Source organism: Oncorhynchus masou, chromosome 31 (assembly GCF_036934945.1).
Source record: "Oncorhynchus masou masou isolate Uvic2021 chromosome 31, UVic_Omas_1.1, whole genome shotgun sequence".
In the NCBI taxonomy this organism is placed as follows: domain Eukaryota; kingdom Metazoa; phylum Chordata; class Actinopteri; order Salmoniformes; family Salmonidae; genus Oncorhynchus; species Oncorhynchus masou.
In genome coordinates, this window is record NC_088242.1 from 14,947,559 (window position 1) to 14,960,891 (window position 13,333).

The following is a 13,333-nucleotide window of genomic DNA, read 5'->3' on the forward strand; positions in this document are numbered from 1 at the left end:
AGGGGGTAAGGGGTGATGGCTAGGGTGTGAGGTGAGGAGTGTAGGGGGGAAGGGTGAGGAGTTGGGGTGAGGGCTGAAGGGTGAGGGTAAGGGGTGAGTTGTAAGGGGTTGGGGTGAGGGCTGAAGTGTGAGTGGTGAGGAGTGTGAGGGTGAGGGGTGAGTGGTAAGGAGTTGGGGTGAGGGCTGAAGGGTGAGGAGTGTGGAGGTGAGTGGTAAGGGGTTGGGGTGAGGGCTGAAGGGTGAGTGGTGAGGAGTATGGGGGTGAAGGGTGAGGGTGAGGGGTAAGGAGTTGGGGTGAGGGCTGAAAGGTGAGGGTGAGGAGTATGGGGGTGAAGGGTGAGAGTGAGGGGTAAGGAGTGTGGGTTGAGGGGTGAGTGGTAAAGGGTTGGGGTGAGGGGAGAGTGGTAAGGGGTTGGGGTGAGGGCTGAAGGGTGAGTGGTAAGGAGTTGGGGTGAGGGCTGAAGGGTGAGGGTGAGGAGTATGGGGGTGAAGGGTGAGGGTTAGGGGTAAGGAGTTGGGGTGAGGGCTGAAGGGTGAGGGTGGGGAATGTGGGGGTGAGGGGTGAGGGGTGAGTGGTAAGGGGTTGGGGTGAGGGCTGAAGTGTGAGTGGTGAGGAGTATGGGGGTGAAGGGTGAGGGGTAAGGAGTTGGGGTGAGGGTGAGGGCTGAAGGGTGAGGGTGAGGAGTGTGGGGGTGAGGGGTGAAGGGTGAGGAGTTGGGGTGAGGGCTGAGGAGTGTGGGGGTGAGGGGTGAGTGGTAAGGAGTTGGGGTGAGGGCTGAAGGGTGAGTGGTGAGGAGTGTGGGGGTGAAGGGTGAGGGGTAAGGAGTGTGGAGGTGAAGGGTGAGGGTGAGGGGTAAGGAGTGTGGAGGTGAAGGGTGAGGGTGAGGGGTAAGGAGTGTGGGGGTGAGGGGTGAGTGGTAAGGAGTTGGGGTGAGGGCTGAAGGGTGAGTGGTGAGGAGTGTGGGGGTGAAGGGTGAGGGTGAGGGGTAAGGAGTGTGGGGGTGAGGGGTGAGTGGTAAGGAGTTGGGGTGAGGGCTGAAGGGTGAGTGGTGAAGAGTGTGGGGGTGAAGGGTGAGGGTGAGGGGTAAGGAGTGTGGAGGTGAGGGCTGAAGGGTGAGTGGTGAGGAGTGTGGAGGTGAAGGGTGAGGGTGAGGGGTAAGGAGTGTGGAGGTGAAGGGTAAGAGGTAAAGGGTGAGGAGGAGTATGCTGAGGATTATCTGCGGCAGGCATAAGCGTTGATGTTCTTGATGACATAGAAGCCGATGGTCATAGGGGGCATGGCTATCGTCCTCCCTGCCCGCAGCGTCTGAGGCTTCAATTCCGGGAACGTCTCGTTGTCCACCATCAACAACTTTTCTCCGTTCAACTGGACTGACCTGGGGGAGACAGGAGGGAGTGGAGTTGGAGAGATGAAGAGAGTGGAATGAAAGATAAAAGAGAGGAGAAGGATAGTTGAGAGAGGGCGAGAGAGGGAAGTGTGGGAGAAAAGCTGGAGTGGTGGAGCAGCAGTCCTTCTGAGGCTGCATGTACAGTCATCTGAACACTAGGGGGAGGTAAAGTTACATAATGGCACCATCCTGACGGGCGGTTTTGTGACAGATGTGATCCCTCTTAACTAGATGGAAGAGTGGCTAGGTTGTGGTTAATTTTCTCTCAATTCCAGGCAAATCATGAATTGACCTGCACTATCATGGGTGGATTCCTAGTGTAATACAACTAACTGACAAGGTACTGATGACAAACTCATTAAAGTCTGCCTCAGAGTGCACTGAGAAGTTTCAACCTTTGGAAGTGGGTATTACACTGGATATCCTAAAATAAATAGCCCTATGAAATAACACAAACAAAATTCTTCTGTATTTTTATGAGACTGACAGATTCCAATAGACATTTTCCTGTTCCGTCGTCTGTGAGTGGAGGCCTGTAGAAAGTCAGCAGTACACTAGCTAACTGAACGTGAATGCTAATGAATCCAATGCAATGTTTCAACGTCCATGCCAAAACAACGTTAAACGCAGCGAAATAGCAAATGTTTAACACGGTTATAAAGATTAAAGGGCAATTTTGTAACAATTTCTCAGGGGGAAAAAGCAAGACTCAGATACATATATACAAGACCAGTCAAATACTTGGACACACCTATTCGTTCAAGGGTGTCACGACTTCCGCCGAAGTCGGCCCCACTCCTTGTTCTGGCGGCGCTCGGCGGTCGACGTCACCGGCTTTCTAGCCATCGCCGCTCCATTCTTCGATTATCCATTTGTTTTGTCTTGTTCCATTCACACCTGGTTTACATTCCTCAATCACACTACATGCATTTATTCCTCTGTTCCCCCTCATGTCTTTGTGTGAAATTGTTTGTGTGTTACGTGTTGTACGCACTAGGCACAAAGCTTATTTGTATTGCTATACATTTATGTTGTGTGACATTTGTGCCTGCTATTCACGTTGCCTTGTTGGCTGGAGGTTTTTGACATGTCCGTCTGTAATCTTTCTCCTGCAGTAATAAAGTGTGCTCTTGTTCACAATTCTCTGCTCTCCTGCACCTGACTTCACCATGAGTACACACACTCCTGACAAAGGGTTTTTCTTTATTTGTACTGTTTTCAACATTGTAGAATAGTAGTGAAAACATCAAAACTATGAGATAACACATATGGAATCAAATTATTTCTTCAAAGTAGCCACCCTTTGACTTGATGACAGCTTTGCACACTCTTGGCATTCTCTCAACCAGCTTCATGAGGTAGTCGCCTGGAATGCATGTCAATTAACAGGTGTGAGAAGAAGAAGGCTGATGTTTTACGTGTCTCCAACCGATTCTGTTTGTTTGTTTACTTGCGTTGTTTGTAACTTGTTTTTTAACTTATTTTGTATATAAATGTTGACGTCTCTTATGACCGAAAATAACTTCTGGTCATCAGGACTGCGATTACTCACCACGGACTGCCAGAATCCTTGTTTTCCTTTATCGAGTCTGACGAGCCCGACGTGAATGATATACTACTATCTCGGGAACAGGCCAAGATCCCCATGATTGGCGTGAGGAGGAGGCGGAGAAAAAGGGGCCAGAGGGCGGGCTGCCTTCTGAGAATTCGTAGGCCGTTGAATAAACCCCCACTTCTCTCCATTCTGCCAGCAAACGTGTAATCTTTGGAGAATAAAATCGATGACCTACGCGGAAAATTACATTCAAAACTGTAATATCTTATGCTTCACGGAGTCGTGGCTGAACGAAGACACTATCAACATACAGCTGGCTGGTTATACGATGTACTGGCGGGATAGAACAGCGGCGTCTGGTCATTTAAAAAATATATATATATTTCACCTTTATTTAACCAGGTAGGCAAGTTAAGAACAAGTTCTCATTTACAATTGCGACCTGGCCAAGATAAAGCAAAGCAGTTCGACACATACAACAACACAGAGTTACACATGGAGTAAAACAAACGTCCAGTCAATAATACAGTAGAAAAATAAGTCTATATACAATGTGCGCAAGTGAGGTGAGATAAGGGAGGTAAAGGCAAAAAAAGGCCATGGTGGCGAAGTAAATACAATATAGCAAGTAAAACACTGGAATGGTTGATTTGCAGTGGAAGAATGTGCAAAGTAGAGATAGAAATAATGGGGTGCAAAGGAGCAAAATAAATAAATACAGTAGGGAAAGAGGTAGTTGTTTGGCGCTAAATTATAGATGGGCTATGTACAGGTGCAGTAATCTGTGAGCTGCTCTGACAGATGGTGCTTAAAGCTAGTGAGGGAGATAAGTGTTTCCAGTTTCAGAGATTTTTGTAGTTCGTTACAGTCATTGGCAGCAGAGAACTGGAAGGAGAGGTGGCAAAAGGAAGAATTGGTTTTGGGGGTGACCAGAGAGATACACCTGCTGGAGCTCTTGCTATTGGTAGGATGGTCAGTTTTACAAGGGTATGTTTGGCAGCATGAGTGAAGGATGCTTTGTTGCGAAATGGGAAGCCAATTCTAGATTTAACTTTGGATTGGAGATGTTTGATGTGAGTCTGGAAGGAGAGTTTACAGTCTAACCAGACATCTAGGTATTTGTAGTTGTCCACACATTCTAAGTCAGAACCGTGATGCTGGACAGGCGGGCAGGTGCAGGCAGCGATTGGTTGAAAAGCATGCATTTAGTTTTACTTGTATTCAAGAGCAATTGGAGGCCACGGAAGGAGAGTTGTATGGCATTGACGCTCGCCTGGAGGGTTGTTAACACAGTGTCCAAAGAGGGGCCAGAAATATACAGAATGGTGTCGTCTGCGTAGAGGTGGATCAGAGACTCACCAGCAGCAAGAGTGACATCATTGATGTATACAGAGAAGAGAGTCGGTCCAAGAATTGAACCTTGTGGCACCCCTATAGAGACTGCCAGAGGCCCGGACAACACGCCCTCCGATTTGACACACTGAAATCTATTAGAGAAGTAGTTGGTGAACCAGGAGAGGCAATCATTTGAGAAACCAAGGATATCGAGTCTGCCGATGAGGCAGAAAGTCGAAAGCCTTGGCCGGGTCAATGAATACGGCTGCACAGTATTGTTTCTTATCGGATGGCGGTTAAGATATCGTTTAGGACGTTGAGCATGGCTGAGGTGCACCCATGACCAGCTCTGAAACCAGATTGCATAGCGGAGAAGGTATGGTGGGATTCAAAATGGTCAGTAATCTGTTTGTTGACTTGGCTTTCTAAGACTTTAGAGAAGCAGGGTAGGATAGATATAGGTCTGTAGCAGTTTCGGTCAAGAGTGTCTCCCCCTATGAAGAGTGGGGTGACCGCAGCTGATCTCCAATCTTTGGGAATCTCAGACGACACAAAAGAGAGGTTGAACAGGCGAGTAATATGGATGGCAATAATTTTGGCAGATCATTTTAGAAAGAAAGGTTCCAGATTGTCTAGCCCGGCTGATTTGTAGGGGTCCAGATTTTGCAGCTCTTTCAGAACATCAGCTGACTGGATTTGGGAGAAGGAAGAATGGGGAAGGCTTGGGCGAGTTGCTGTGTGGGGTGCAGTGCTATTGACAGGGGTAGGGGTAGCCAGGTGGAAAGCATGGCCAGTCGTAGAAAAATGCTTATTGAAATTCGCAATTATAGTGGATTTATCGGTGGTGACAGTGTTTCCTATCTTCAGTGCAGTGGGCAGCTGGGAGGAGGTGTTCTTATTCTCCATGGTAAGACAAGGGGCTAAGATGCTAAGCTCCAGGACTGTTTTGCTAGCACAGACGGGAATATGTTACGGATTTCTCCGATGGCATTGAGGAGTACACCCCATCAGTCATTGGCTTCATCAATAAGTGCATCGATGACGTCATCCCCACAGTGACCATTTATACATACCCCTTCAAGAATCAATGGATTTTATCCAACATCCGCACTGAGCTAAAGTCTAAAGCTTCCGCTTTCAAGGTGCGGGACTCTAACCCAGAAGCTTAGAAGAAATCCCACTATGCCCTCCAAGGGACCATCAAACAGGCAAAGCATCAATACAGGACTAAGATCAAATTGCACTACACTGCCTCTGACGTCGTCACATGTGGCAAGGCTTGCAAACCATTACAGACTACAAAGGGAAGCGCAGCCAAGAGCTGCCCAGTGACACGAGCCTCCAGACGAGCTAAATTACTTATGTGCTCGCTTCGAGGCAAATAACACTGAAACATGCAAGAGAGCACGAGCTATTCTGGACGACTGTGTGATGACGCTCTCCGCAGTCAATGTGAGTAAGAACTTTAAACTGGTTAACATTCACAAGGATGCAGGGCCAGACAGATTACCACGACGTGTACTGCGAGCATGCGCTAACCAACTGGCAAGTGTCTTCACTGACATTTTCATCCTCTCCCTGTCCGCGTCTGTAATAACAACATGTTTTAAGCCGACCACCATAGTGCCTGTGCCCAAAAACACTAAGGTAACCTGCCTAAATGACTACCAACCAGCATTGTCACTTTAATAACTCTACCTGCATATACGTTTTACCTCAACTAACCGGTGCACAATGACTCTGTAATGGTACCCCTCTGTATATAGTCTCTCTATTGTTATTGTACTGCTGCTCTTTAATTACTTGTTACTTTTATTTCTTATTCTTATCCATTTTTTTTAAACTGTATTTTTGTTGAGGGGCTCGTAAGTAAGCATTTCACTGTAAGGTCTACACCTTTTGTATTTGGCGCATGTGACTAATAACATTTTATTTGATTTTAAAAGTTCATTTGTAGAATTTCTTTCCTTCTTATTAATGTGTTTGAACCAGTCAATTGTGTTGTGACAAGGTAGGGATGGTATACAGAAGATAGCCCTGTTCGGTAATAGTTCAAGTTCATATTTTGGCAAGAACAGCTCAAATAAGCAAAGAGAAATGACAGTCCATCATTACTTTAAGACACAAAGGTCAGTCAATCCTGAAGATTTCAAGTCCTTTGGAAGTTTCTTCAAGTGCAGTTGTAAAAACTATCAAGCGCTATGATGAAACTGGCTCGGATGATCTCCGTACGTGTGGTTCCCACCGTGAAGCATGGAGGAGGAGGAGTGGTGGTGTGGAGGTGCTTTGCTGGTGACACTGTCTGTGATTTATTTAGAATTCAAGGCACACTTAACCAGCATGGCTACAACATCATTCTGCAGAGATATGCCATTCCATCTGGTTTGCGCTTAGCGGGACTATCATTTGTCTTTCAACAAGGACAATGACCCAAAACACACCTCCAGGCTGTGTAAGGGTTATTTGACCCAGAAGGAGAGTGATGTAGTGCTGCATCAGATGACCTGGCCTTCCCAATCCCCTAAACCTCAACCTAATTGAAATGGTTTGGGATGAGTAGGGCCGCAGAGTGAAGAAAAAGCAGTAAAAAAGTGCTCAGCATACAGTTGAATTCGGAAGTTTCACTTAGGTTGGAGTCAGTATAACTCGTTTTTCAACCACTCACAATTTTCTTGTTAACAAACTATAGTTCTGGCAAGTCGGTTATGCACTTTGTGCATGACACAAGTACTTTTTCCAACATTATTATTATTATTATTATTTCACTTATAATTCACTGTATCACAATTCCAGTAGGTCAGAAGTTTACATACAAATCAATCACAGAACAACAGCAATGGAAATTGTTAACATGCTGGAGGAAACAGGTTCAAAAGTATCTACGTATATCCACAGTAAAACGAGTCCGATATCGACATAACCTGAAAGGCCGCTCAGCAATGAAGAAGCCACTGCTCCAAAACCTCCATAAAAAAGCCAGACAATGGTTTGCAACTGCACATGGGGACAAAGATCATACTTTTTGGAGAAATGTCCTCTGGTCTGATGAAACAATAATATAACTGTTTGGCCATAATGACCATCGTTGTGCTTGGAGGAAAAAGGAGGAGGCTTGCAAGCCGAAGAGCACCTTCCCAAACGTGAAGCACGGCGGTGGCAGCATCATGTTGTGGGGGTGCTTTGCTGCAGGAGGGCCTGTTGCACTTCTCAAAATAGATGGCATCATGAGGACAGAAAAGTATGTGGAAATATTGAAGCAACATCTCCAGACATCAGTCAGGAAGTTAAAGCTTGGTTGCAAATGTGTCTTCCAAATGGGCAATGACTCCAAGCATACTTCCAAAGTTGTGGCACAATGGCATATGGACAACCATGTCAAGGTATTGGAGAGGCCATCACAAAGTCCTGACCTGAATCCCATAGACAATTTGTTGGCAGAACTGAAAAAGTGTGTGCGAGCACGGAGGCCTACAAACCTGACTCAGTTACACCAGCTCTGTCAGGAGGAACGGGCCAAAATTCACCCAACTTATTGTGGGAAGCTTGTGGAAGGCTACGCAAAGCGCGCTTGCTGTCTCTGCCTGGCCGGTTCCCCTCTTTCCACTGGGATTCTCTGCATCTAACGCTACTACAGGGGCCGAGTCACTGGCTTACTGCTGCTCTTTCATGCCGTCCCTAGGAGGGGTACGTCACTTGAGTGGGTTGAGTCACTGATGTGATCTTCCTGTCTGGGTTGGTGCCGCCCTTGGGTTGTGCCATGGCGGAGATCTTTGTGGGCAATACTCTGCCTTGTCTCAGGATGGTAAGTTGGCGGTTGAAGATATCTCTCTAGTGGTGTGGGGGCTGTGCTTTGGCAAAGTGGGTGGGGTTATATCCTTCCTGTTTGGCCCTGTCTGGGGGTATCATCGGATGGGGTCACAGTGTCTCCTGACCCCTCCTGTCTCAGCCTCCAATATTTATGCTGCAGTAGTTTATGTGTCGGGGGGCTAGGGTCAGTTTGTTATATCTGAAGTACTTATCTTGTCTTATCCGGTGTCCTGTGTGAATTTAAGTATGCTCTCTCTAATTCTCTCTTTCTCTCTTTCTTTCTATCTCTCGGAGGACCTGAGCCCTAGGACCATGCCTCAGGACTACCTGGCATGATGACTCCTTGCTGTCCCCTGGCCGTGCTGCTGCTCCAGTTTCAAATGTTCTGCCTGTGATTATTATTATTTGACCATGCTGGTCATTTATGAACATTTGAACATCTTGGCCATGTTCTGTTATAATGCCAGCAGCATACCACCCTGCATACCACTGCTGGCTTGCTTCTGGTCTGTTCCTGGATGGGTCCTGGTCAGTTCCTGGATGGGAGACCAGATGCTGCTGGAAGTGGTGTTGGTGGGCTAGTAGGCAGTGATTGGGGACACTGCCCTGTGCAGGGTGCCGTCTTTCGGATGGGACGTTAAACGGGTGTCCTGACTCTCTGAGGTCATTAAAGATCCCATGACACTTATTGTAAGAGGAGGGGTGTTAACCCCGGTGTCCTGGCTAAATTCACAATCTGGCCCTCAAACCATCACGGTCACCTAATAATCCCCAGTTTACAATTGGCTCATTCATCCCCCTCCTCTCCCCTGTAACTATTCCCCAGGTCGTTGCTGCAAATGAGAACTTGTTCTCAGTCAATTTACCTGGTAAAATAATGGAAAAATAAATAATCTCCACCCGGCGCAGCCAGAAGAGGACTGGCCACCCCTCATAGCCTGGTTCCTCTCTAGGTTTCTTCCTAGGTTTTGGCCTTTCTCGGGAGTTTTTCCTAGCCACAGTGCTTCTACACCTGCATTGCTTGCTGTTTGGGGTTTTAGGCTGGGTTTCTGTACAGCACTTTGAGATATCAGTTGATGTACGAAGGGCTATATAAATACATTTGATTTGTTTGACCCAAGTTAAACAATTTAAAGGCAATGCTACCAAATACTAATTGAGTGTATGTAAACTTCTGACCCACTAGGAATATGATGAAATAAATAAAAGCTGAAATAAATAATTCTCTCTACTATTATTCTGACATTTCATATTCTTAAAATAAAGTGCTGATCCTAACTGACCTAAGACAGGGAATTTTTACTAGGATTAAATGTCAAGAATTGTGAAATACTGAGTTTAAATGTATTTGGTAAGGTGTATGTAAACTTCCGACTTCAACTGTATGTGAACTCCTTCAAGACTGTGGGAACATCATTCCTCACGAACCTGGTTGAATGATTTGTTTAACACTTTTTTGGTTACTACATGTTTCCATACGTGTTATTTAATAGTTTTGATGTCTTCACTATTATTCTACAAAGTAGAATATAGTAAACATAAAGAAAAAGTATTGAATGTGTAGGTGTGTCCAAACTTGTGACTTGTACTGTATATATGGTTCAGGCAACACCTACCTATCAACCCACACCTCCAACTTGGCTTTCTTTTGAAATACAAGGAGCTGAAGGGTGAACTCTCTCTCTGTCTCGGCTTGGGGTGCTAATGTGTGTAAAACAGCAGGCTTCAGAACCCCAATGTTGATCTTCACTAACGCCTCTCACAGGATTTATGTTAGCCAGTTCAAAGCACTGGGGAGCAGGGAAGTGGAATGAGAGAGAAACAGAGATGAAGAGAGAAAAACAGAGAGCAAGAGAGAGACAGGAAGGGGGAGTAGAAGGAGACAGAAAGAAAGGAACTAGGGGAAAAGTCTAAATATCCTTTTTATGTTCCTTCAGCAGCTCCTGGCTACAGATGTATCTCTCTCTCTCTCTCTGTGTGTGTGTGTGTGTGTGTGTGTGTGTGTGTGTGTGTGTGTGTGTGTGTGTGTGTGTGTGTGTGTGTGTGTGTGTGTGTGTGTGTGTGTGTGTGTGTGTGTGTGTGTGTGACCCTTCAAGTCAACAAGTTTCACCTAACTTTCACTCCCACACTGTTAGATTACAGCATGGTATTCGACGGATGGTTGCAGAGGGTCCGCAGAAATGTATACGGAATAAAAAATATGCACAACATGTAAAGTGTTGTTCCCATGTTTAATGAGCTGAAATAAAAGATCCCAGAAATGTTCCATAGCACAAAAAGCTTATTTCTCTCAAATGTCGTGCACAAATTGGTTTACATCCCTGTTAGTGAACACTTATCTTTTGCCAAAATAATCCATACACCTGACAGGTGTGGCATATCAAAAAGGTGATTCAACTGTATGATCATTACACAGGTGCACCTTGTGCTTGGGACAATAAAAGGCCACTCTAAAATGTGCGGTTTTGTCACACAACACAATGCCACAGATGTCTTACGTTTGGAGGGGGCGTGCAATTGGCAACTGACTGCAGGATTGTTCACCATAGCTCTTGCCAGAGAATTTAATGTTCATATATCTACCATAAGCCGCCTCCAACTGCCTTATAAATAATTTGTCAGTAAGTCCAACCGGCCTCACAACCGCAGACCAAGTGTAACCACGCCAGAATAATCCTCGAATAGGCATTCAGTGCGGCATGTGCTACAGGCTGCTGGTAAGCTTTCTTGACATGGACATACATTTTTGCATACACATGGTTAACCTTTGTTTAACTGCTCGGTGCTTAGCAAAAATGTGTTTGGAGTTACCTTTTCTAGCTGATAGGCTACATTAGAGTTTACACTTCTTCTTCCAATTATTATGTGGGAAGGACAAAATAATGAAAAACTATCTATCAAATCTATAAATGTTAAAATGTTGATTATTTCTCCTTGCTATTACCATTCACATGATAATAAGACAAGACATAACATGAAGGAGGATGGAGGTCGCCGGTTTGCCTGGGAGGGGGTCCCTGGGCAATAAAGGTTGAAGACCCCTGGACTATAGTAACAATCACAGAGACCCTTATTCAAGTCCAGTTCGGGCTCCCCTGTGAATTCACTGCAATATAACTTGACAACAATTCTTCCATATTCCATACAAAATGTGAGTTGTTTTGCGAAACAGCTATATTTACCAGGATGCACTAAACCCTGTAGATACAGTCCTACTAGGAACAGTATGACATTCCATTACACTTATTGATTAGCCCCGGGAGTTAGTATAACCTTACCTAACATTTAATTGTTCATGCACATGTATAGTTGAGTGGTATCACTCCTGGCAATGAGCACACACCAGACCCCGATACGTCAGGGGTTTCAACCCCGTGGCCACCTTTTCTGTTTCATACTGTCTAAATAAAGTAATACAAAATAAGAAAGGAGGATGGAATTATACTGTGATAATGACCTGATTGAGACCATAGGCCCCAAAGTGGAAAGAAGAATTAGAGAGCACCTCATTTGCTGATTTACCAGATTTATTGAGACTGAGAGTGCCTGCTAAATGACCAACATGTTAAATCTAGAGAATGCAAAGCCGTTAAACAAACTAAGACCTACATCCATTTCCTGTGGCCAGACCTGCGTATGCATGTATAGGGCTGGCTGTTGAATTGTAGTCACATTTATAGACATCTGGAGTTGCTCAAACAATAATAAAAGTCCCCAGTGCTCTACCTATACTGAGTGAAAGCAGTAAGACCACCAGTTGGAGTCGAGAACAGAGCCGGCGTTCCCCTCCTCTGCTTACGGTTATATTAACAACCACTATAATCCCTTGTAACACCACTAACACATCCTCATCATTAACCTGTTATTACAGCGCACACAGAAACACATGCACACACACAGGTCCGTACACCCATGTGAACGTGCACACACACACACTCATTAGGCCGTTAATGCAGGATCAGCCTTGTGTCTGAATAACAGGCTGAGTTTAGGCTGGAGAGGTCAAGAGAGGGATGGATTACTGCCAGACAGACAGACAGAGAGGAGGGGAAGGAGAGAGCAATGTGGGGAAACGATTGCAGCAGAGTTAGTGAAAAGGACTGGGGGTTTTACTGCCTGGAAAACAGGGGGAGACAAGGAGAGGAGAGAAGAAAAGAAGGATGGATGTGTAGAGTTGTCAGGAACGGAGGGAGAGAAAGGAGCAAGAGAAAATGGGTGAATGGAGGGAGGGCAGCAGGGCTACTGGTATGGAATGGTAACAGTGAGGTAGAAGACAGAGGAACGGGGTGGATGGAGTGTAGGGCTGTGCAGGGCTACTGGTATGGAATGGTAACAGTGAGGTAGAAGACAGAGGAACGGGGTGGGTGGAGTGTAGGGCTGTGCAGGGCTACTGGTATGGAATGGTAACAGTGAGGTAGAATACAGAGGAACGGGGTGGGTGGAGTGTAGGGCTACTGGTATGGAATGGTAACAGTGAGGTAGAAGACAGAGGAACGGGGTGGATGGAGTGTAGGGCTGTGCAGGGCTACTGGTATGGAATGGTAACAGTGAGGTAGAAGACAGAGGAACGGGGTGGGTGGAGTGTAGGGCTGTGCAGGGCTACTGGTATGGAATGGTAACAGTGAGGTAGAAGACAGAGGAACGGGGTGGATGGAGTGTAGGGCTGTGCAGGGCTACTGGTATGGAATGGTAACAGTGAGGTAGAAGACAGAGGAACGGGGTGGGTGGAGTGTAGGGCTGTGCAGGGCTACTGGTATGGAATGGTAACAGTGAGGTAGAAGACAGAGGAACGGGGTGGGTGGAGTGTAGGGCTGTGCAGGGCTACTGGTATGGAATGGTAACAGTGAGGTAGAAGACAGAGGAACGGGGTGGATGGAGTGTAGGGCTGTGCAGGGCTACTGGTACTGATAGAACAGCTAATCTTCCCAGAGGGCTCTGGGGGTGCAGACCAGATCAGACCAGAACCAGATCCAGACCAGAACCATCCCCTCTAGGAAGGCCTTTGGTACCAGCATATGTTTCTTATCACGGCCCACACAGTTCACTTTTCAATTTCAATAAACAAGGAAAAACTTATTGTGCTAATCGGATTCTAAATTCTCAACCATGGAGGTTTGGATGTTTGATTTTTGATATCTCTTTGCTGTGTGTGTGTGTACGTCATGACTGACTGCTTCCCTCTCATGAACATTTGCTCCTACTATAAATACATCCAACAGTAAACGTCATAGCATATTCCCTCCGTAGA

At 46.0% G+C, this 13,333-nt stretch overlaps 1 protein-coding gene across 1 annotated transcript in view; it reads right to left on the reverse strand.

Moving 5' to 3' along the window:
• Nucleotides 1-509: 509 nt before the first annotated feature.
• LOC135523484 (inactive heparanase-2-like) overlaps nucleotides 510-13,333 on the reverse strand; it is a 211,238-nt gene continuing 198,414 nt past the window's right edge. Inside the window, exon 12 of the mRNA XM_064950182.1 lies at nucleotides 510-1,376. Within this exon, the coding sequence (XP_064806254.1) occupies nucleotides 1,214-1,376 (163 nt within the window). The 3' untranslated portion in view covers nucleotides 510-1,213. The remainder of the gene's footprint in view (nucleotides 1,377-13,333) is intronic.